The sequence below is a fragment of the Medicago sativa genome, chromosome 4 (genome assembly GCF_051527215.1).
Source record: "Medicago sativa cultivar Bolivia chromosome 4, Bolivia_mono, whole genome shotgun sequence".
NCBI classification, from domain to species: Eukaryota; Viridiplantae; Streptophyta; class Magnoliopsida; order Fabales; family Fabaceae; genus Medicago; species Medicago sativa.
The window spans coordinates 92,082,297-92,103,025 of record NC_140752.1 but is presented as its reverse complement, the minus strand read 5'-3'; the positions used below and the strand labels follow the sequence as shown (position 1 = coordinate 92,103,025).

At 34.5% G+C, this 20,729-nt stretch overlaps 2 protein-coding genes and 1 pseudogene across 3 annotated transcripts; 1 reads left to right on the top strand and 2 right to left on the bottom strand.

The window, feature by feature from the left end:
- Positions 1-13: 13 nt before the first annotated feature.
- LOC146933794 (uncharacterized) lies at positions 14-2,397 on the top strand (annotated as a pseudogene). Its single transcript, XR_015007563.1, has 2 exons — positions 14-1,062; positions 2,234-2,397. The product of XR_015007563.1 is annotated as an uncharacterized LOC146933794 (transcript).
- A 1,333-nt stretch (positions 2,398-3,730) lies between these two features.
- On the bottom strand, positions 3,731-9,568 carry SAMC1 (S-adenosylmethionine carrier 1). Its single transcript, XM_085705574.1, has 12 exons — positions 9,454-9,568; positions 8,669-8,770; positions 8,012-8,094; positions 7,504-7,580; positions 6,319-6,409; positions 5,986-6,039; positions 5,801-5,896; positions 5,602-5,691; positions 5,193-5,244; positions 4,497-4,558; positions 4,287-4,367; positions 3,731-4,118 (listed from the first exon to the last, which is right to left on the bottom strand). Exons 1-12 carry the CDS (start codon positions 9,497-9,499, stop codon positions 3,972-3,974), a joined length of 981 nt encoding a protein of 326 aa, XP_085561700.1. The 5' UTR covers positions 9,500-9,568; the 3' UTR covers positions 3,731-3,971.
- Positions 9,569-17,744: 8,176 nt separating this feature from the next.
- Positions 17,745-19,882, bottom strand: LOC146933792 (glucan endo-1,3-beta-glucosidase 8-like). Its single transcript, XM_085705573.1, has 2 exons — positions 19,368-19,882; positions 17,745-18,941 (listed from the first exon to the last, which is right to left on the bottom strand). Exons 1-2 carry the CDS (start codon positions 19,757-19,759, stop codon positions 17,834-17,836), a joined length of 1,500 nt encoding a protein of 499 aa, XP_085561699.1. The 5' UTR covers positions 19,760-19,882; the 3' UTR covers positions 17,745-17,833.
- Positions 19,883-20,729: the final 847 nt, after the last annotated feature.

The following is a 20,729-nucleotide window of genomic DNA, read 5'->3' as shown; positions in this document are numbered from 1 at the left end:
GGACACATATAATCCAAAAAGTGTCCGTGCTTCATAAGAGGCATGGGTTTGTCGAATTTCTCTCTTCCCTTGTTTTTTAGAACTTAGAATCCATCATTCTCTAGCTATTTCAAAACCATTCATTTACTACATGCATGCATGTATGGTTCTGTTGTTCTATTCTGTATCCATGTATTATGATTATGATTTCATTGTTTCATGTAAATTGTAGGTTTAAAGAGATGTTGTATCCAGATGAGGGTGTCTACATTGGTAACATTAAGGATAAACTTCTTCATGGCAAAGGAAAGTTCACATGGTTAGATGGGTTGATGGAGAGATGACAGGGAAAGGACTGTTGATACAGCCATCAGGAGACAAGTATGAGGGTGAATTCTTTAGAAATTGCCGTCATGGCAATGGCACCCAAACTTGGAAGGATGGAGGTAACTACACTGGAAATTGGAAAAATGATAAAAAAAGATGGAAGAGGGACAGCAACTTTGGCTAATGGTGATGTTTTTAATGGTTCTTGGTCAAATGGAATTGTACATGGATATGGAGTTTTTAGATCTGCAACTGGGGATGTCTACTCTGGAAATTATGATGGACTTGGATTTGGAGTTTATAGCTATGCAAATGGGGATGTCTACATTTGAAATTGGAAAAAAGATAAAAAAGATGGAACAGGGATTATGATTTGGGCTAATGGTGATGTCTTCGATGGTTGTTGCTCAAATGGACTTAGACATGGATTTGGAGTTTATAGATATGCAAATGGGGATGTCTACATCGGAAATTGGGAAAAAGATCAGAAAGATGGTAGAGGGATTATGATTTGGGCTAATGGTGATGTCTTCGATGGTTTTTGGTCAAATGGACTTATAATACATGGATCTGCATGGAACTTGAGTTTAGGACTTCTAATAGGAGTGGAGAAAATTAATCAGTATTCAGAAGTAACACATAATAATAAGAACAACAAAAAACAGGATGCATTTAGTGCGAATAAAGTAAAGAAGAGATCGTCTGTATGGGCATTTTTTAAGACCGTCAAAGCTGTTATCTGCAACTTGGCATCAGGTAAATTATTTGATCTTTAAAAAATGTATTATGGAAAATTTGATTTAGTATTTATGGTTATTGGTATTATCATTTTTTTTTTCACGTGTTCTATACTTAACTGTTTTATCTTCAAGTGTTTTTAAAAAATGTCTGTGGATGGTTTGATAAGATGCACACTCGCTGCTTGATTCCCTAATCAGATTAGTATAAGAAATAATTTATAATATAAGTTGTGTTTAATATTGTCAAGTATAATATTTGAAACACTGACAGAAACGATTTGGTATGGATAGAGAATGTAAACAAATTAAGAGGTACATGAATTCCACAAGAAAATCCAAAGGGGTTTAGTTTTTCTACTCATCATTGATTAAGGGTGTAATCCAGATGGGAGGCTATTTAGAACATGTTTGAAATTTCAAGACCTTTCACCTCGCACTATCTAGCATTATTCTTTTCTTTATAAAAACCGGCAATTTTCTTACAGAAATTTGTATGTGCCTCTTATCTGTTGAGATCTGCAATGAAGATGGAAAATTACTAATCAGAAAACCAAAAAGTTAGTTTGTGACATTAGTTTTAGGCTGCTGAAATTTTGATTGTTCGAGTTTCTAATTCATACTGATATGGTTTGATAGGACAAAGACTTGCCCAAAATTGATGGTAAACCAAATTATAGATTACAAACTCTTAGCTTCCAAATTTGTGCAGTATTAGCAGACATTAGAATTCTGAACATGAAAGAATTCTAAACTTTGTTTACATTGATGTGGATTCAGATACAGTATTGACTGACTATATATATAGAGAAACTATTACAAACTTAATTGAGTTAGTTATGAAATGAGTGAGACTGCAACTTGAATTTCTGTTTTGGATTCACAATGCATTGATGAGTGAGGGTTCTTAATTACACACAATTTCTTTCATTGCACAATTCAGCCACATATCATATATGAGTCACTATTTTCTTCAACCATCCAAACAATAAAACAATTTTTCATTATAATTGTCTGAAATATGAACATTTATGTTGAAGGACTATATTGGTGCACTGTAACAGTAACAATCTTACATAAATATATTCCCTTCCCATCAACCTATCAGGCACTAATTCCCTTCCCATTAGAATAGATGTGTTTATGACATTGATTATCATGTTCACCAGTGTTTTATTTTTCCTATGCAGAGATCATGACGATGAGAAAGGGTGATCTCATATAAATACTTAACACTAACAGATGGTACAGTAGATGAAGATGGAGAGCAGCTTTTTACATTTGAACTCTATTATGCAGTTTCAATTTTTGGATTTCATTACTCACTAGCAATTATTCTCAAAACATCTTAACTTGTTACAGTTTATTTGATTTATCTTATTATTCACTAGCACTAATTCTCAGAAAACATCTCGGCATTTTGAGTGTTAGAGGTGACAAACATCTTATTCACATTTTCAGTTTAGTTTAGACTTCAAAATATTCATCGTGATTCCTATACATACTAGGACAAGTCTTTTCACTCTATTCCTTTTATAGCATAATAACTCGAGATTCCTTGTAGTTAGTTGGTTGTGTGATTGTTGATTTTTAATGCTTGCTGCCGTATTCATCATTGTTTGGTATTCTTGTTGCAAGTTAACTTAGGGAGCTGGATGCAATTTGTAGCTTCATTACATAGTTAAGTCATCGAACACCTCAGTGAGCAATTTTCGTCAATATTAACATTAAAAGGCGGAAATCGGATTGGTTTCACTTTCTTCTGAGAGAATGTCGAGGTCATAAGTCTTATTTATCGAATACATTGTATTCCTCATTCAGTGCTCCATGTATGCTAGATTGGATGAATCATAATCCTCATCCATCATACGAGGATTTGGACGAAACATTTATCATTTGTAGAACGGTTTATTATGCATTGCATATATTGAAGCAATATTGGATCAACAGTGTTGAATAATTTTATATCTTATCACTCATTTTACCGATATTATGTATGACCATATTTTGTTTATCAACTTAATAAAAAAGACAATTTACTTGATGTTGCCAAAATCGCGAGTCGAATCGTTGAAATGAACAAGTTTACATATTTTCCTTGCATGAGCGAGCAGTATTAAACACAAAATCTCCTTGTCACAAAAAAAAAATCTCTAAATAATTTATAAACAAGGTAATATCCATGCAATAGTGTATGATGATCATTATAAAAGAATTTATCATCTCATGAGAGATTAAGTCCTAGTATTTTAAATTACAATATGGGAATGTATACATTAGTTTTATAGCTCACTCAGATACTACAAATACAATCACACATTTGGGAAAATGATAGGTTGTGAACATCAGAAATACATAGACTTCAATTTTAATATGATTGAGGATATAAGACAAAATAGTCGTAAACATTATTTGAGAAAAGGCTGTAATTTCCGCTGGTGGTGTTTTCAAAAGCTCAAGGTGTTTGTGAGCAATCCTATAGATGCCTGAAGAGCAATGATCTTGATGTAATTATCAGTCCCCAAAAAATGTAATTATTTGTTTGAAATAAAATGTATTTTGTACTAATTTATTTTACTTTTTTTATATATTACTAATTTATTTTACTAGATACGAGAAAGTTAACTTATTTTACATTAATTCTTAATTTTTAAATATTTGCACAGAAGACAAAAACTGCACAAATCTTTGAAAACAGAAAATAACAAAAATAAACTCATACTTCAGAGTAAAACAACAAAAAATGAAAGCAAAAAGGTCGTTTCTCAAACCAATCCAAGACCTAGATTTTGAAGCTAAGAATATCTAATGATATGCAACCCGAATACTACAAAACTAGATGGGAATACATTTCGAATTAACCAGAGGGGTAATACATTGTACACGGGACATCTTTATAAAGAGTCCATAAAACCAAGAATCATATTCTTAATCTTTACTTTTTTCTGAGTTTCTGCAGCACTGAGCTAGTTTAGGTGTAGGACGCCTCTCGGCAAGGAAACGTTTTGTACTCTCAAGGACGCCAAAGAATATTGAACCACCTATGCCTATCCAAAGCACTCTTGGCCCAATACCCTGCAATAAATATAAGAATATGATTTACTACTATAAGCTCCAAAATATATTTCTTGCCATGTGGCTGTATCTTTCTGAATTTGCCCAAGGCTGTAGAACATAATTTGCATTGTGCTACTTTACTGTTCGAGCTACAATGTTAGAAAGAAAACACAGAAACACACATACCTTCAGAAAAGCACCTGGGCCCTCTTCCTTAATAATGGTTTGAACACAATCTACAATTCCCTTGTATTGGTTTGCAGGTCCCTTGAGGAGGAGGAAAATAGGAACTTCGTAAATGAGTGGGTTTGACATTGTATATTCTTGTGATTTGCTTGCAGAGTAATTAGACACGAGAGGATATGTGTATCAGGTAAAAACAGGACTAAATCTTACCTGGACCATTAACCTTGTCTTGATGACATCAAGTGGTGTAGTTATAGCTCCGGTTAGTGCGCCTACAAGAAACAAAATGGTATACCACATCACAAGGCTGCTAGGACATACCATAATGCTTAACAAAGCAACACAGACAACCAAAATAAAGAAATGATCATTTAGTTAAAAGAATCCTAATTACCGAAAAACCTATTTACCTACCATCCACAAAAAATTACAAATAGAAATGGAAAATAAAAGCAACTTTTTTAGCAAATATATCTTCATTTAGGTTATAAGCTCCCGTGTCTGAAATATGGTGGTGCAAATTGTCAACTTGTCATGCATGCATATCATATACAGCAAGTATCTTATTGCCAAATAAAACTAAATTATTTTTATCTTGATGCTACCTACTGATTTCTTCATTGTTTAATTAAGATCTAGAATTAGGTTAGCTGATGATTGACTTTCTTCTCAATTACAGACATCTAGTTTGACTGTGAACCTTGTAAAGAAATATAGCTTGACAAAATAAGATTCAAGGTTTTGATTCGGCAGAGTAAATACGGATAGTCAAACAACCACACATCTTTAAACATTAATTCATAAGGTGCCTCAGCTTGAAGCACAGTTAAAGCATAAGCTCATGGTTGTCTAGTGCTGAAAATTATGTGTAAAAGTAACATTAGACCTATAATGTCATTTATTCACCTGCAAAAGCACCAATAATTGCATTTTCTGGATCGTTCAGATTTCTTCGTGCCTAGCAAAAAGAAATACAAATCATATCACCATGCACAAATGAAGTAGTGGAGAAAACAGCAACATTGATATCTTTGATAAACCCCAAATAGGTATTTCCTACATGTTGATATGAATTCTTTAGATTTAAAATACAGCCTCGAATCCATGCTACTAAATTATGCTTGCATATACATAAAAGTTTTAACAGTGAAACAACAGCGTGAAATGAGAAAATAACTTTTGTTTGCCAGAAAGGTCTGAGAGGGGGGAACCATTCTTAGCAACGAAATATCACAATAGTGGCTTGGGAATTTGTCAGACAACCAAATGAAATCAAGTCCTTAAAATACATAAAAATAGAACTTGAGAAATTTACCGCAAGCATATAACCTAAACGAATCTGCTCATAGAGGCAAAACTGAATAGCATCGAAGGGCAAATCCCGCAGTAAAAAAGATCCATACCCCTGTGATTGGAAATATCAATACCAAAGAAACATTTAAACAAAATATCACAGGTGCGGGGAATAGGATTTGTCATAAAATATCAAAAGAAAGAGATGGGGAACTTCATACAGCATAAAATCCTTTAAAGCCCTCCCTAGATGCAATAAAGCGAACAGCATTAGAAGCTGAGGTAAACTGCCCAGTTTGCATTCGTTGCTTGACAACCTGCGGAGCATTAAAGAAAATGAAATTGCCCAATGAAACAGTTTTCAACCATAGAAATATCAATTTTAAAAATATGAGAATTAAGCAACCTCTGTTGGAACGCGAACAAAAGATGCAGCAATGCCTCCTATGGCACCTGCAGTCTAAGGAAGTTTAAAAACTACATCAAAGACTTTAATCCCATAAAAATTCTAAAGCATTTTGCATCAATAAAAGTTTGTCCAGCAACAAAAGAATGATAACATAGACAGCATCAACTCCAATACAAGCCAAATAGATGGCTCCACATAACCATAATTAGCCAGACTTACGACTTTAAAGCAATGAGACAATTGAGTTGAAGTGTTAAGTATGGGACTTGTTCTAAAGGGAATATTGCATGATGTATGTTACTACTTATGTTTATATAGGCAGTATCTTACCAAATGAGCAAAAGCACTCAGATTTTCAGGAAACATCCTTAGCAATTTCTGCTTTGCAGGTTCATAAACTCCAACAAATAAAGCAGATGCCCTGCACATTTAAAAGTAATACAAGATGTTAATGAAAGAACCTATATATGATTCATGAATCAATCTTGATATGCATAGAACAGTAATTCTTGAAAACCGCTTAAATAATTTGTGAAATATATATCTCTCTTTCAATTTAAGTATGCATAAAACATTTAATTTAGAATAAATAATAGTTTCTATAAAAGATACTACTGTTCCAAACAAAATTTAATATAAGGAGAGGGTCCAAAAATTTAATAGTTGGTGTTGAGTCAAGCTCAACCCCTCTTTTGTAAAATCAGAACATAACGTGATCCAGACAACCATATATATAGCTAAGTGATCCATAGATTGTAAGAAGTATCAAGAATGATAAGTGCAGTTAACAGATTTAACTAAATGAGTGTCGAGACATCCATTACTACGCCTTAAAGTACAAACTTAAGGACACTCCACGAAACATAGACAGGATAATTTCAGGATCACAGTTTATCTTATCACTATTAAAGAGTCCCACATCGGATAAGAGATGGCCTGACAATGTGTTTATAAGTGGGGGCAATCCTCAACTCACAAGCCAGTTTTGTGGGGTTGTGTTAGGATTTGGGCACAACCACGATTCTCAAGAGTCACAAAACTCTTTAAAAAAACTCTTTATAGCATGAACTATTTTATGGGTAAGATGGAACCCCAAGATGGAACCCCAAAAAAGAGGCATATGATGTTTCAAATAGGCAAATTCTATGTAAGTAGGATGTAAAACTCCATCATATCGGGACAGGAGTATCAATAAGTCTCCAACAAGGAGTTCTTAATCTGTTTCTTTCCTATATCAATATCAACAAATATTATCATCATAATTTCCAGGTAACCCAACTCCAGTTGTTTTAACAAATATATGGAAATTAAGGTTGGTGGGTGACATTTTCAAATCACAACCAAGAATTAGATAAATCATATTTCAAATCCTACTGAAAGTTGTATACTATGTATATATATGCCCTATGCTTGCCAATAACTTTTGGCTTCTTTCGAGTTAGAGTTTTCAAAATTTCTAACTAACATACAAAACCTAGAATGTTTGAAACATCATGCTATCCACGAGGATCTCACGGTAAGACACCAGCAAGGTTCCCTGCCAATCCAGAATAAAGGCCTTTCAATAATAGTTTTTCTCCTCCGCGAGCAGCCTAACAAAACAAAAACAAACATAATCAGCGCCTTTTATGTAAAAAAAATGGGAGTCCTCTGCTATTAAGAAAAGGCCATGGAAATATCAAAAACTTAACACTGATTCAGGAAAGTCCACTATACTATGTAAATCAACTAAGAATTCTATACATATTAAATCTTGACGATTGGATATTGCTAATTCGTGCTAGACAAATTGCATCCTATCCAACAAAAAAAATTGCTATTGTTTTCCTTTTTCCTCGTCTTTCCAAAAAATATAGGTTTATTTTCCACAACAATCAAGCCTAGCTGGCAGTGATGCAAAGTCTAGAGGCTTGATATCCACATTGGCTATTACTTATTACGGCATCAAATAGAAATCAGTATAGCACACAGCAAAATACAACCCTCAATAGTCATTATAATTTGTTTTGTTATAAAAATTTACCTGCAGACGTGTTTTTATAGTGTCAATGGGGTATAAAGCTGTTTCGACAACAACTCCAGCTGTACCTCCTGCGATAACACCCTCTGCATAATTCCATCAAGCTCGTTAGCAAGATTGAAATACAAATTTATCACGATCATAGTACAGTCTATCAACTTATTGTGATATTTAAACACAATCTAAGGGAAAGAACTCCAATTCTTCACTGCATATATGAATGAGGGATTGGGGGATAGCATCTTAGTGTTGGTCAGCCTTCTACTCAAATAGGGCTAAATGTATTTGACAAATATGATCTTTTAGTATGCCATAAAGAAAGCAACCATTTGAGGCCTAAAAAAGGGTAACCATAATAATGTCCTCAGTCATTAAAAGAATAGAAAATTATGCATCAAAGCAGACAAAATAATTCTAGTTCTTTTAAATATAAATATATGTTTAGCACTCCTTCCTTACAGTCGAAAAATAAAATACACATATGAAGGGATCGCAACTGGTGTGTGTGAGAACGGAGTGAGGCTACAAAACAATGAGATGCGATATTACTAATGTTTTTATTATTATTATTATTTTATTTTTCTTTCCTTTTCGCTTTGATAGCAGAAAAATGGTTGTACTGTAACATTGTGATATCAACAAAGAAGATATGATAGTTACCGAATAAAGTGCGTAAGAAGTCAAATGGCTTTTCTTGCCCCACACTAACAGATGCAAAAGAATTTTTCAGAATTAAGTTCTGCTTTCTCTTAGTACAAGCATCTGCAAAACCATATAATCTGTTAAAATGATGAAGCAGATAACACGACACAGCAGCAGAAACAATGCTAAATAACACAATAAAGCATTCTCTAAAATAACAAATATTCTAATTGCTAACGAAGTTCTGCTTATAATAATTTATGCATAAAATTAATAATTCCTTTTCCTTGACTGTCAATAATCAATAATATGGTAAAATCAATGATTTGCTCTTATTCCTATTAGGTTTTTATATTGTGCCTAAGTCATCCTTACAAAACCCGCTGGTAAGATGAGGGGTATCACTCTTTTTTATAAACTTTAGTCAAACTTTATACTATCTAATCTATATGGGACTTGGCTTGTCCAATACACCTCTCACGCCCAACACTATTGAGATTAATTCTCTCGTGAATATAGGCCGTGTTTGGATTGACTCATTGAATATATCTATCTATTTATTGACACAAACACTTGAGAGATTGTTTAAGACAGTTGATCGAAACATGTGCATAAGTTGGTTTCAGCTTAAGAAAAATAGCTTATTGCTGGGAAACAGCTTAACTTTTGTTATAGCAGTAGGTTATACATAAGCACTAATATAAGTTGTTTATCGAAACAGAGGCTTAATCGAAAATATAAATGCGAAATTAGTTTAAAATAAAAGTGAATGTAAAAGAATTATGAAGTGATGTGAAACATACCGGAGGCAGAATCTTGCACCGTAACGGAGAGTGTAAGAGGAGCCATCACTGAACAAAAGAGGTTTTGAATGTATTCTGCCTGCGGAAACGGGTTGTTATCTTTTTACTACTTGTTACTTCTTCATGCAAAGCTGCGGCGATATAAATTAATTAATTAATTGTTTCCCGTAGGTTTTGCTGATGCGTGACACGTGGTGAAACAAAATTCAATGGTTGAGATTAGAAGGAGTAGTAAAATAAGCATGTTATTGTTCCTCTTCTTCTAAGTCCCTGTTTGGTATCCCGGGAACGGGAAATACTTGTGTCACATTAATGTCACGGTGACATTAAATTTGAGCCACAAATTAGGTGACATTAGATGTGTTGTGTGGCCAGATGCAATGGCAATGGCAATGTGTGGTTCAGGTTTAATGTCACCGTGACATTAATGTCACCAAAGTGCCACCCCCGGGAACAAACCGCAAACGCACGTTCATATTTGTCCACCGTGATTTGAATGAAATTGAGGGTGTGTTTGGATCGACAATTTCTCAAGTTTGCCCTCTTTAATAATTTCTCAAGTTTGCGCTCTTTAATAAAAACATAAGTAAAAAATAACCTCGTCGTTTTTCCTTATTTAAGGAGTCATCTGGATCGCCCATTCCATTTAATAAATTAAAGCCAAATAACTATAAATAAAAAAATATATATATATTCTTCGAAAACAGAAAATTAAAAAAACATAAGTAAAAAACAATAATAATAATAATAATAATAATAATAATAATAATAATAAAAACATGAGTATGTAATAAAAATACACATGTATTCCCTTATTTTATTTGAATACTTCGTCTTTAATAATTGTGCAAATTTATTACTTTTAATGTCAATTTTATCAAAAATAAGTAAAGGAGAAATATGTAAATATAATTTTATTTTTTTTAAATGGCAAAATATATTATATATAAAAAGGGATTAAATCCCAAGTATTACACCAAAAAGAAAATAAAAATACACCAAAACACCCAATGAAAAATCAACACAATCAATTTTCCAACACCACCAACAGAGATCAAAAAAGCAGTCGACGACGATAAGTTGCTTCAAACGATCAGAAATGTCCACCACTTAACATCCGATAAGCTGGAGGAGACATCAAAAAGCCTAAGAGAACATGCGTCAAAGAAACTAGCTTTCGATCTTGAATCAAAAGCGATCGGCCCACCAGACTCCCGACACAAATCAAAAGGCACCCCTCAACTCACGACTCACCTGAGTAGACACCTAAACCTGTCCAAACTCGGCCCACCAAAATCCCGATGCCAAATTCAAAACGGAGAATAGGTGGAACAGTTGCACAAATCTAACCAGCTCAAACCTAAACATGCCAAAACAAGCCACTAACTCAACCACCACAAGCACCACCCCGAACACCTTTTCAACGCCAACCTCTGGACTACTGTACCGTCTATCTTCACGAAGGAGAAAAATCTCAAATCATCCAGAGACTGGACCCACCACAACTGCACAACCCTTTGTAGACCCACGGGACATCGTCGACCAAAGACCGACGACGAGGGGTAGGTTGAGAAAGCGCACAGAAGCTTGGACGACCAGAAAGAAGGAACGGTAACCAAAACCAGCACGGAAAAGGCACAGGCCCCCCTCCACGAAAGAAACACGGACCAAAAACAAAAGACCCAAACAAATGAACAACACAACAACGACAACCAACCCCTCGCAACAAAACTGAAGATGCATGAATGACTGATACCGCCAACACAAAGCGCCTACGCACCAAACCCTTTCGAGTAACATTCAGAAAAGCAAGAGGTCACAAAAACGGCAACTGGAACAAATAATGAAAAAGAGAGACGGAACAGATCGCCACCACCGACGTAACAGCAGATCTGAACAACATGCCAACAACCACCGAAGATGGTGATACCCCCGACCGACAGCGACGCCGACAACTGTAACGCCCTCCTTTTTATTTAATTATTTTTATTAAGTTAGAGTCTATTTATGTGATTTATTTAAATATGTGAGGTGTTAGTATTTTATTAAGTGGCATTATTCTATTATTTATAAGTATATGAGAATTACTAGAGTAAGTAGATTTGAAGGTAGTTTTGAGATTAGATGTCTTTTTATGATTTAGTCGATTTATTTTGATGAGTGGTATTTTGTTATGTTATATGTTGGTATTTACTAGCATAATATATTTGTTATCTGATGAAGAGATATATTTGTTATTTTGTGTAGAAATATATATATTATTTGGTGTAGAAATATATATGTTATTTGGTGTAGAAATATATTTGTTATTTTGTGTGGAAATATATATGTTATTTAGTGTAGAAATATATTTGTTATTTTGTGTGAAAATATATATGTTATCTAGTGTACAAATATATTTATTATTCAATGAAGAGGTATATTTGTTATTTGGTGTTAAAATATTATATACATATATTTTGATGAAATATGCTATTATTTGTTATATGGTGTATTATTATATATTTTGTGGAAGACTAGATTTAGTAGAGAAATATTATTTATAAGATTATGAGGATTATTAGTGTGAGTGGAATTGGGGGTTAGAATAGAAAGAAGAATAAGTTGTTGGACCTAAATAGATTTGGGAAGAATATTTTAGTATTATAAATAGAGAAGCTTAGGTTGGAAAGAGTTTACCTTAAACCGCTTTTTGGAAAAGAGGAGAACAAGAAAGAAGAGAAGAGAAGAGAAAAGTCAAGAGAAGAGGAGAATACCTTAGGAAAGAAGAACGTTGCTGCTGAGTCAGGAATTAATCTAAGGTGAGGGTGAGACTATCTTGCATTAATATTAAGTTGTTAAATCATTAGATTACATCTAACAAGTTGGGGAGAGTTTGTGAGAATTTGAGAATTAGGGTTTTGAGAGAGTTTTGATGATTAGATGATGAAAACTTGTTGAATTGATGTAGAAATTGTGTAGAGACCTTAGATAATCCATAGGATGATTATTGGAAGTAGTTTTGAAGTTAGAACCATGAGATTAGGTGAAACTTGGAGAAAATCTGCATTCAGCCCGAATTTTGATATTAAAACTGATATTGATTGGTGCGGAATTGGTCTTAGGTGTAAACACGAAAGTTGTAGGTACGGATGTTAGCTTTCTAATGCCATTGGTCTCACGTCAATAGGATTTATAGAACTTTAGTTATGGTTAAATTACTGCACGTAGGTCACAGTGAATTTTAATGGACTTTCAGCACAACTTTTCCGAATTTAAAATGAAAACAGGTATTGATCGGTACATAATTGGTCTTAGGCGTAAACATGAAAGTTTTAGATAATTTTGTTAGCTTTCTAGTGGCTTTGGTTTGACGTGAAAATGATGTTTGGTCTGTGAGTTATGATGAAAATACTACAGGGACGTCTTAGCAAAATTATACGGTGACAACATTCTCTGTTTCATGTTTTTGCGTTTTGTTCATATGTTTCTGTTTTGAATTGATCTTTGTTGTAAACATGAAAGTTGTTGATATTTGTGATATATTTCCAGTAGCTTTGGTTTGACATGAAAATATGTTGTGGATAATTTATTATGTTTTTACAAAGATACATAGTGAATTATTGATGATGTTTAAATATGATGTTATATGAAGTTGTTTATGATTGGTGAATATGATGTCTTAAGATGTTGTTTATTATCAATGTGATATTGTTATATGAGTATTAATATGAATTATATATGATGTTTTAAGATGCTAAGATGTTAAGATGTTAAGACGTTAAGATGATATGAAGTTGTTAAGTCGTCGAGTCGTTATGAAGTCGTCAAGTTGTTAAGATGTCATAGATGTTCATGAAGTTTCTAAGACGTAAGATGTTGAGTCCATGCATACTCATTTAAAGATGAGGGCTCATGCCCTGGAGCACAACCACGACGATGGAGCTTTTGCTCAACCACGACGATGGAGCTTTTGCTCAACCACGACGATGTTGGCATGCCCTAGGAGTATATTTATGCTTAACCACGACGATGAGGGCTTATGCCCTAGATTGGTACCACATGCATTTGCATTTTCATGATGATTCAAGATGATTTAAGATGATAAGAGTTGCATAGTCGAGTTGAGTCGCATTGTCAAGTCAAGAGTCGAGTCAATCATGAAGTTGTTTATGACTATGATTATGAAGTCGATTATGAGTTTGATTAAGAAGTTGTTATGATGATTATAAGATGCTAAATGATTATTGTTGTTGATGTTCATGATTGTTTTGATGATGATGTTTGTTTATGAGTTGATGATTATGGTTATGATTAGTATTTGATGTTATATGATGATGTTTATGTCTATGATTAAGATGATGTATGATACTATGATTAAAAGGATATATGATAATGCTTATGACCAATATTTGTAGATATGTGATGATATTTATATGATGATATGATACGAAGTATATGACTAATATAGGAAGAATAGTGACACTAGTTAAGGAAGTTTTAAGTTGTCAGATGTGATTAATGAATTATAAGATGTTTAAGTTGTTGAATGTACTTTATATGATTTATATGCTTAATATTATTGTTTGAGAAATCTCACCCCTCTGCTTGGAAATGTTGCTCTTCATATGGGTAACTTGCAGGTAACCAGGATTAGTTGTGGTCGTGAGTGGACTCCTCACAAGTGTGTCTTAGGTGCTCTGATACGTAACGGGATAGGATTATGTCTTCTATTTCTATTCCTTACGTATTACTTATGGATTTTTATGAATAAATGTTGAACAAGACTTATGAGATTTTTATGTTGAGGCCTGCGTGCCAAAGATTATTTTTATTGTTGAACTAATTTCCGCTGCGAAGTTTTGAATTACTTATGTTAAATGATTTTGAAGAATAAATTGTTATTTATTCAGTTTATGAGTTTTTAAGAAGTGTAGCATTCCGTTTAAAGTTGAAAAACTCTGATTTATTTAAGAAATTTTTACGTTGGGAAAACGGGGTGTTACAACAACCACCTACAACAGCCACGACACACACAAAACACACGAAAAGCGTGTGACAGTGGTGCGGAGAACAGCTCTCAACGCACCACCACCACAGATCTACAACACGGACGACAAGCACCACACCCACGCCCCACGCCGGAGAAGACCACGGTAGCAGAGCACACCGACGTTAACAACGAACCGCCCAAGTGGTTACGCCTAGAAAGTGAACGTCTGAGGCCAGGGCAGTCTGCGGCGGCCACCGGCGACTGGAGGGTGGTGCTGCCGAGACGACGGAAAAGAGAACCACAACAAACAATCCCGACGAAGCAACACCTAAAACCGACGTCGGATCGAACAGACGAAAAGGCAACGAACACATACCAGAACGGAATATCTAACCAGCAAGATCTGACGAGAACAGCGACGACGGATCAGAACTGCAAGATCCGAACGGAACAACGAAAGGACAAGAAAGAAACGTCGACAGAAAAAAAATGGAACACCGAAGGGAGGAGGAAGCAGCGGTGGTGCGGAGAACCAGATCTCGTCGCACCACCGGTGGATGGGGCTACATAGTGGCGGCTAGTTTGGAAAAGGGAGGAGTTACGATGGTTATTTGTTCGGTAACTAGAGAGAGGACGGAGGTAGGTTTTATATATATATATATATATATATATATATATATATATATAATAAAACCCATTTTGGTAATTTACACACCTAAAAGCAATTTTGATTCAAGCTATCCAAACATCATCTTTGATTTAAATCACTTTTGTTGTTAAAACATCCAAACATAAATCAATTTACATTCAACTCACTTTTAACTAGAATTAATTCTACAAAATCAATTCTATTAAAATCAATTTCCGTCACCATGGAACCAAACACACGCTAAACGAACTATCCATCCTCATTTCTGGGCATATACTTACAAGAAAAAAGTTTTAACATGTTTATAAAAAAGTGTAAAATGTTAGAATTGATTCAACTTCAATGTTAAAATTACAAATGTTGTTTTAGCTTAGTGGATAGACGGTGCAACTTGCATTACACCATAAGTTGATGGTTGGAGATAAGCAACTTCTGGAATAAGGTTTTGTTACTCATGAATATAAGCATGTTGGAGATGATTAACCAAAGTTTTTTTCCTCGTAATTGGAACCACACATCGTAAATATATAAGTTAAATATCACTTAATTTATGTAAGTTAATGCAACTTTGTTCCTTAATGGATAAATATGATCGCAAGTTAATGCAACGTAATCAATGTTTGACACCCGAAAACCAAGATAAAACAAACACAACAACGACAACCAACCCCTCGCAACAAAACTGAAGATGCATGAATGACTGATACCGCCAACACAGAGCGCCTACGCACCAAACCCTTTCGAGTAACATTCAGAAAAGCAAGAGGTCACAAAAACGGCAACTGGAACAAATAATGAAAAAGAGAGACGGAACAGATCGCCACCACCGACGTAACAGCAGATCTGAACAACATGCCAACAACCACCGAAGATGGTGATACCCTGACCGACAGCGACGCTGACAACCACCTACAACAGCCACGACACACACAAAACACACGAAAAGCGTGTGACAGTGGTGCGGAGAACAGCTCTCAACGCACCACCACCACAGATCTACAACACGGACGACAAGCACCACACCCACGCCCCACGCCGGAGAAGACCACGGTAGCAGAGTACACCGACGTTAACAACGAACCGCCCAAGTGGTTACGCCTAGAAAGTGAACGTCTGAGGCCAGGACAGTCTGCGGCGGCCACCGGCGACTGGAGGGTGGTGCTGCCGAGACGACGGAAAAGAGAACCACAACAAACAATCCCGACGAAGCAACACCTAAAACCGGATCTTGCGACGTCGGATCGAACAGACGAAAAGGCAACGAACACATACCAGAACGGAATATCTAACCAGCAAGATCTGACGAGAACAGCGACGGCGGATCAGAACTGCAAGATCCGAACGGAACAACGAAAGGACAAGAAAGAAACGTCGACAGAAAAAAAAAATGGAACACCGAAGGGAGGAGGAAGCAGCGGTGGTGCGGAGAACCAGATCTCGTCGCACCACCGGTGGATGGGGCTACATAGTGGCGGCTAGTTTGGAAAAGGGAGGAGTTACGATGGTTATTTGTTCGGTAACTAGAGAGAGGACGGAGGTAGGTTTATATATATATATATATATATATATATATATATATATATATATATATATATATATATATATATATATATATATATATGTATGTATGTATGTATCTATGCATGTAATAAAACTCATTTTGGTAATTTACACACCTAAAAGCAATTTTGATTCAAGCTATCCAAACATCATCTTTGATTTAAATCACTTTTGTTGTTAAAACATCCAAACATAAATCAATTTACATTCAACTCACTTTTAACTAGAATTAATTCTACAAAATCAATTCTATTAAAATCAATTTCCGTCACCATGGAACCAAACACACGCTAAACGAACTATCCATCCTCATTTCTGGGCATATACTTACAAGAAAAAAGTTTTAACATGTTTATAAAAAAGTGTAAAATGTTAGAATTAATTCAACTTCAATGTTAAAATTACAAATGTTGTTTTAGCTTAGTGGATAGACGGTGCAACTTGCATTACACCATAAGTTGATGGTTGGAGATAAGCAACTTTTGGAATAAGGTTTTGTTACTCATGAATATAAGCATGTTGGAGATGATTAACCAAAGTTTTTTTCCTCGTAATTGGAACCACACATCCTAAATATATAAGTTACATATCACTTAATTTATGTAAGTTAATGCAACTTTGTTCCTTAATGGATAAATATGATCGCAAGTTAATGCATGTTTTCATAAGTGAATGGACCAAATCTACAATGAATTACATAAATCAAGGGACCGAATTGGTGATTTAAAGTTAAAGGATCAAACTGAACTTTTAACTTATCTTTTCTTTTATTTATTTTTTTTTAGAAATGACTTTTAAAATAAGTTAAAGGACTAAATGGTTAGTGGTATTTAAGCCTAAAAATATGGTTAAACTGTTTTTAACCATTGTAAACTTTCAGTTTTATAGTTCACACGTGGAATCAAAGAAGCGTGAAAATGTTTTTTTTTTTTTTAAAATATAACTATTTGTTTGATGGTAACAAAAATATTTTGAATGAATTTATTTTGTAAAAGTGAGTTCAAAAAGAAATTTTAAGGATAAAAATTGATTGTAAAGACAAGAACTGCGTATTACTATAATTTTAAGTTAAAGTCAACGCTTTGTAAAAAAAATAAAAAAAATCAATGCTAGAGGTAAAGTGGAGTAGTATTCAAAGGTAGAACACTACATATAAACTACTCAAGTCTATCATCATTAATCATGTCCACGTGGATACTTTATATAAATGTAACAAAAATCATTACTAATCCAATCAAAAGGCATCTGACCATATGAATTCCTCCTTGAAGCATGGTTCCACCGCTATAGATTTCTATGGGAAACAAGCAAGTTCCATTTGACGGGTCTTGTGTTACAATAGTGGCAGTTCCATCAAAATTACATGCCTCCACACTTTGTTCGTTCATTTGAAAGTATTGATTGTAAGCATATGAAGCATTACCACGCACATCCAAATTTCCACAAGAACAACCAATACATAAGCTTGTACAATCACCAACTGCACAAGCATAACCCAATGCTCCATAAACCGAACTCAAGTTCTTTACCTCTTTACTCAGGACACACCATTTATGGTCTAAATAACGAACTCCTTTTGCTCCGACAGGCAATTTATCTTGTCCTTTGCCAGAAAAATCAATAGGAAACTTAGGCTTTCCGTCATAACGAAAAATCCCCCAATGACGTTCAAAGTCTCCAGGTGCAACACTCTTCAAATTCTCATCAACGAGAGAAAATAAATACACCTTCATAGGCCCTGGACGAAGTGGTGAACCTTTTTTGCTAGCCATTTTCTTAAGAAAGCCTTGGTAAAACCTTTTAGCAGAATTTGGATTGGCATGTCTATTACCGTCTGTTGGCCAACCAACTTCACCAATCATAATTGACACTTTAGGGTGACCGGCTTTTTTTAACGACCAAACAAGTGTGTCAAAATTTGCATCAAACACATTACTATAATGTATATCATTGTCACTAATTGTTCTACTTGAACTATCAAAAAATGCATAATCTTCAGGGAAATCATCATTTTGGTATAGACTTAGGAAAGGGTATATGTTGACTAAAAATGGTGAGTTATTTTCATCAAGAAACTTCACTATTTGCTTCATAACATCAAAAATGTCAGCACGAAAATTTCCACCTGATGGTTTTTCTGAATTAGTGTCGTATACATCGGCATTTAAAGCCGTGGTCACCTTTATTTTATCCCCAAAACCAGCTTTATTAATGGCTTTTTGAACATTTTCCATTGCTGGAAATGTAGTCCCTACATATGAACCATTGTAACTCTTCAAGAAAGCTTCATTACCAACTGATACATATCTACAATAAACACGATATTAGAGTAATAATAACAACAACAACAAATAAGGAAGAAGACAAATATGGATTGATATTACTATATATCATTTAAATTCATGGTGAAACATCAATTTAATTCATGGTGAAACATCAATTTAATCTTAAGATCGTATGTATTGAACAATTTAAGTCTTAATTACATAAAGATTTAAATATTGAAACGATCGTATCATATTAGTCCATACACAGGAGAACGTCCGATTTAATAAGATTATTATGATTGTCGATTTCAATTATACGCAATTATTTTTACTTTTTGTTAGTTGAAGATAAAATCTAACAACCCCTCCAATTCTACCTGTAAAACGATGATTCAATTTATGATATGTTTTTTAGGCACAATTTTATGATGTGTTGTACACGGGAGAATATGCACAAAAGAATTACCTTATATTGACTCCTCCATCATGCATATGTTTGGAGACATTGTGTTTAACCCAATCTTCTGCCTCGTCCATGCTCTTAGATAATTTCTTCAATTGATCATTAGGAATTCCAACCATGACTTCAATATCTGTGCCAGAAAAAGCACCTAAAATCCATGGATCTGTGTCAAAAATCTTAACCATTTTAATTCCATTGTCCTTTATCATATTTACCACAATGTTAGGATCAATTGGATTAGTTGCTAATAAACCCCAATTAACACCAACACCAGGTACAGTCTCAACTCCTTGACCACCTTGTTGTTGGCAATGAGCTAGAACAATTATCATGCAAAATGCACATATCAGGAACTCAGCTCGAAACATGGTTGAACTTATTCTAACTACATACATAGTGGCAAGTCAGAGTAGAAAAAAGATAAAAATGTTAATTAGTGAGTGAAAACATTTTATTGTTCAGATTGAATGATCAACGATACCCAAGCTAAAATTGAGTGGTCACATATGTTTAGTTTGATAGTGTCCAAATATAGCATTATAATAGCATTGGTTCTTAAGCTACCCTTGTAACTAACATTCTAATTGTAGTTATTGTAACATGCATCTAAAATTAGTTATTCTGAAATTCAAATATACTTATACTTAAATTTACTTAGAGAAGACAATGGATACAATCAGACCGAGTCTCTAAAAATTACAATACCTAGCGTGCTTTACATGCTTTTGCTAAAGAACGCGTCACTTAATTAGATTCCCAAAGAATAAATTTACAATAAAAAAAAACAAGGTGTAGAGCAATGGACCCTTTAAAATTGTGAAGCACTATTATTCCCATTTAGTAAGGATCATCTTCATATTTTTTTCCCAGATAAACATTGCTCCAAACGTTTTAATCACTTTGCTTTTGAAACTTGATGTGGTGGTCGACGCAATGGGTGGTGGATGGACTTGTATTCGTGATGGCGGTCAAGTTCACATCTCGTTGTCAAATAGTTGGGTCCGTTATTATTTAATTCTTACACTAACTTCTTTTTTTGCAATTTGGTTTTGGTTCCGTAAGCGGATCCGCTGGATTGTGCAAGCGGTGTGAGATTGTTTGTTCAGAACTAGGATGGGTGTTTTATACTCTCTAGGGTTGATTTGTATCACCCATTTGAGTTTGTTTTTTATCACTGGGTCAGTCAGGTCCATGCCCCCCCCCCCCCCCCCCCCAAGTTCTTTGTACTAATGTGCTTTTACTTTATTCTACTTAAAACGTTGCATATTCATCCGCATCTCGTTTGCAAGAAGAAAAAAAGCGCATAAAACAACTACATATACCAACATAGCTAAGAAAGACAATTAGAAATAAACAACGTATATC

Bases quoted from the DNA above. Each gene is read 5' to 3' on its own strand.
- LOC146933792 (XM_085705573.1), bottom strand. From the start codon at position 19,759: ATGTATGTAGTTAGAATAAGTTCAACCATGTTTCGAGCTGAGTTCCTG. The intron at 18,942-19,367 runs GTAATTCTTTTG...TGTTTATTGTAG, and splicing joins GATGGAGGAGTCAATATAAG to ATATGTATCAGTTGGTAATG.
- SAMC1 (XM_085705574.1), bottom strand. From the start codon at position 9,499: ATGGCTCCTCTTACACTCTCCGTTACGGTGCAAGATTCTGCCTCCG. The intron at 6,410-7,503 runs GTGAGATCCTCG...TTAAATGTGCAG, and splicing joins AACCTTGCTGGTGTCTTACC to GGCATCTGCTTTATTTGTTG. The intron at 4,368-4,496 runs GTAAGATTTAGT...CTCCTCCTCAAG, and splicing joins AGACAAGGTTAATGGTCCAG to GGACCTGCAAACCAATACAA.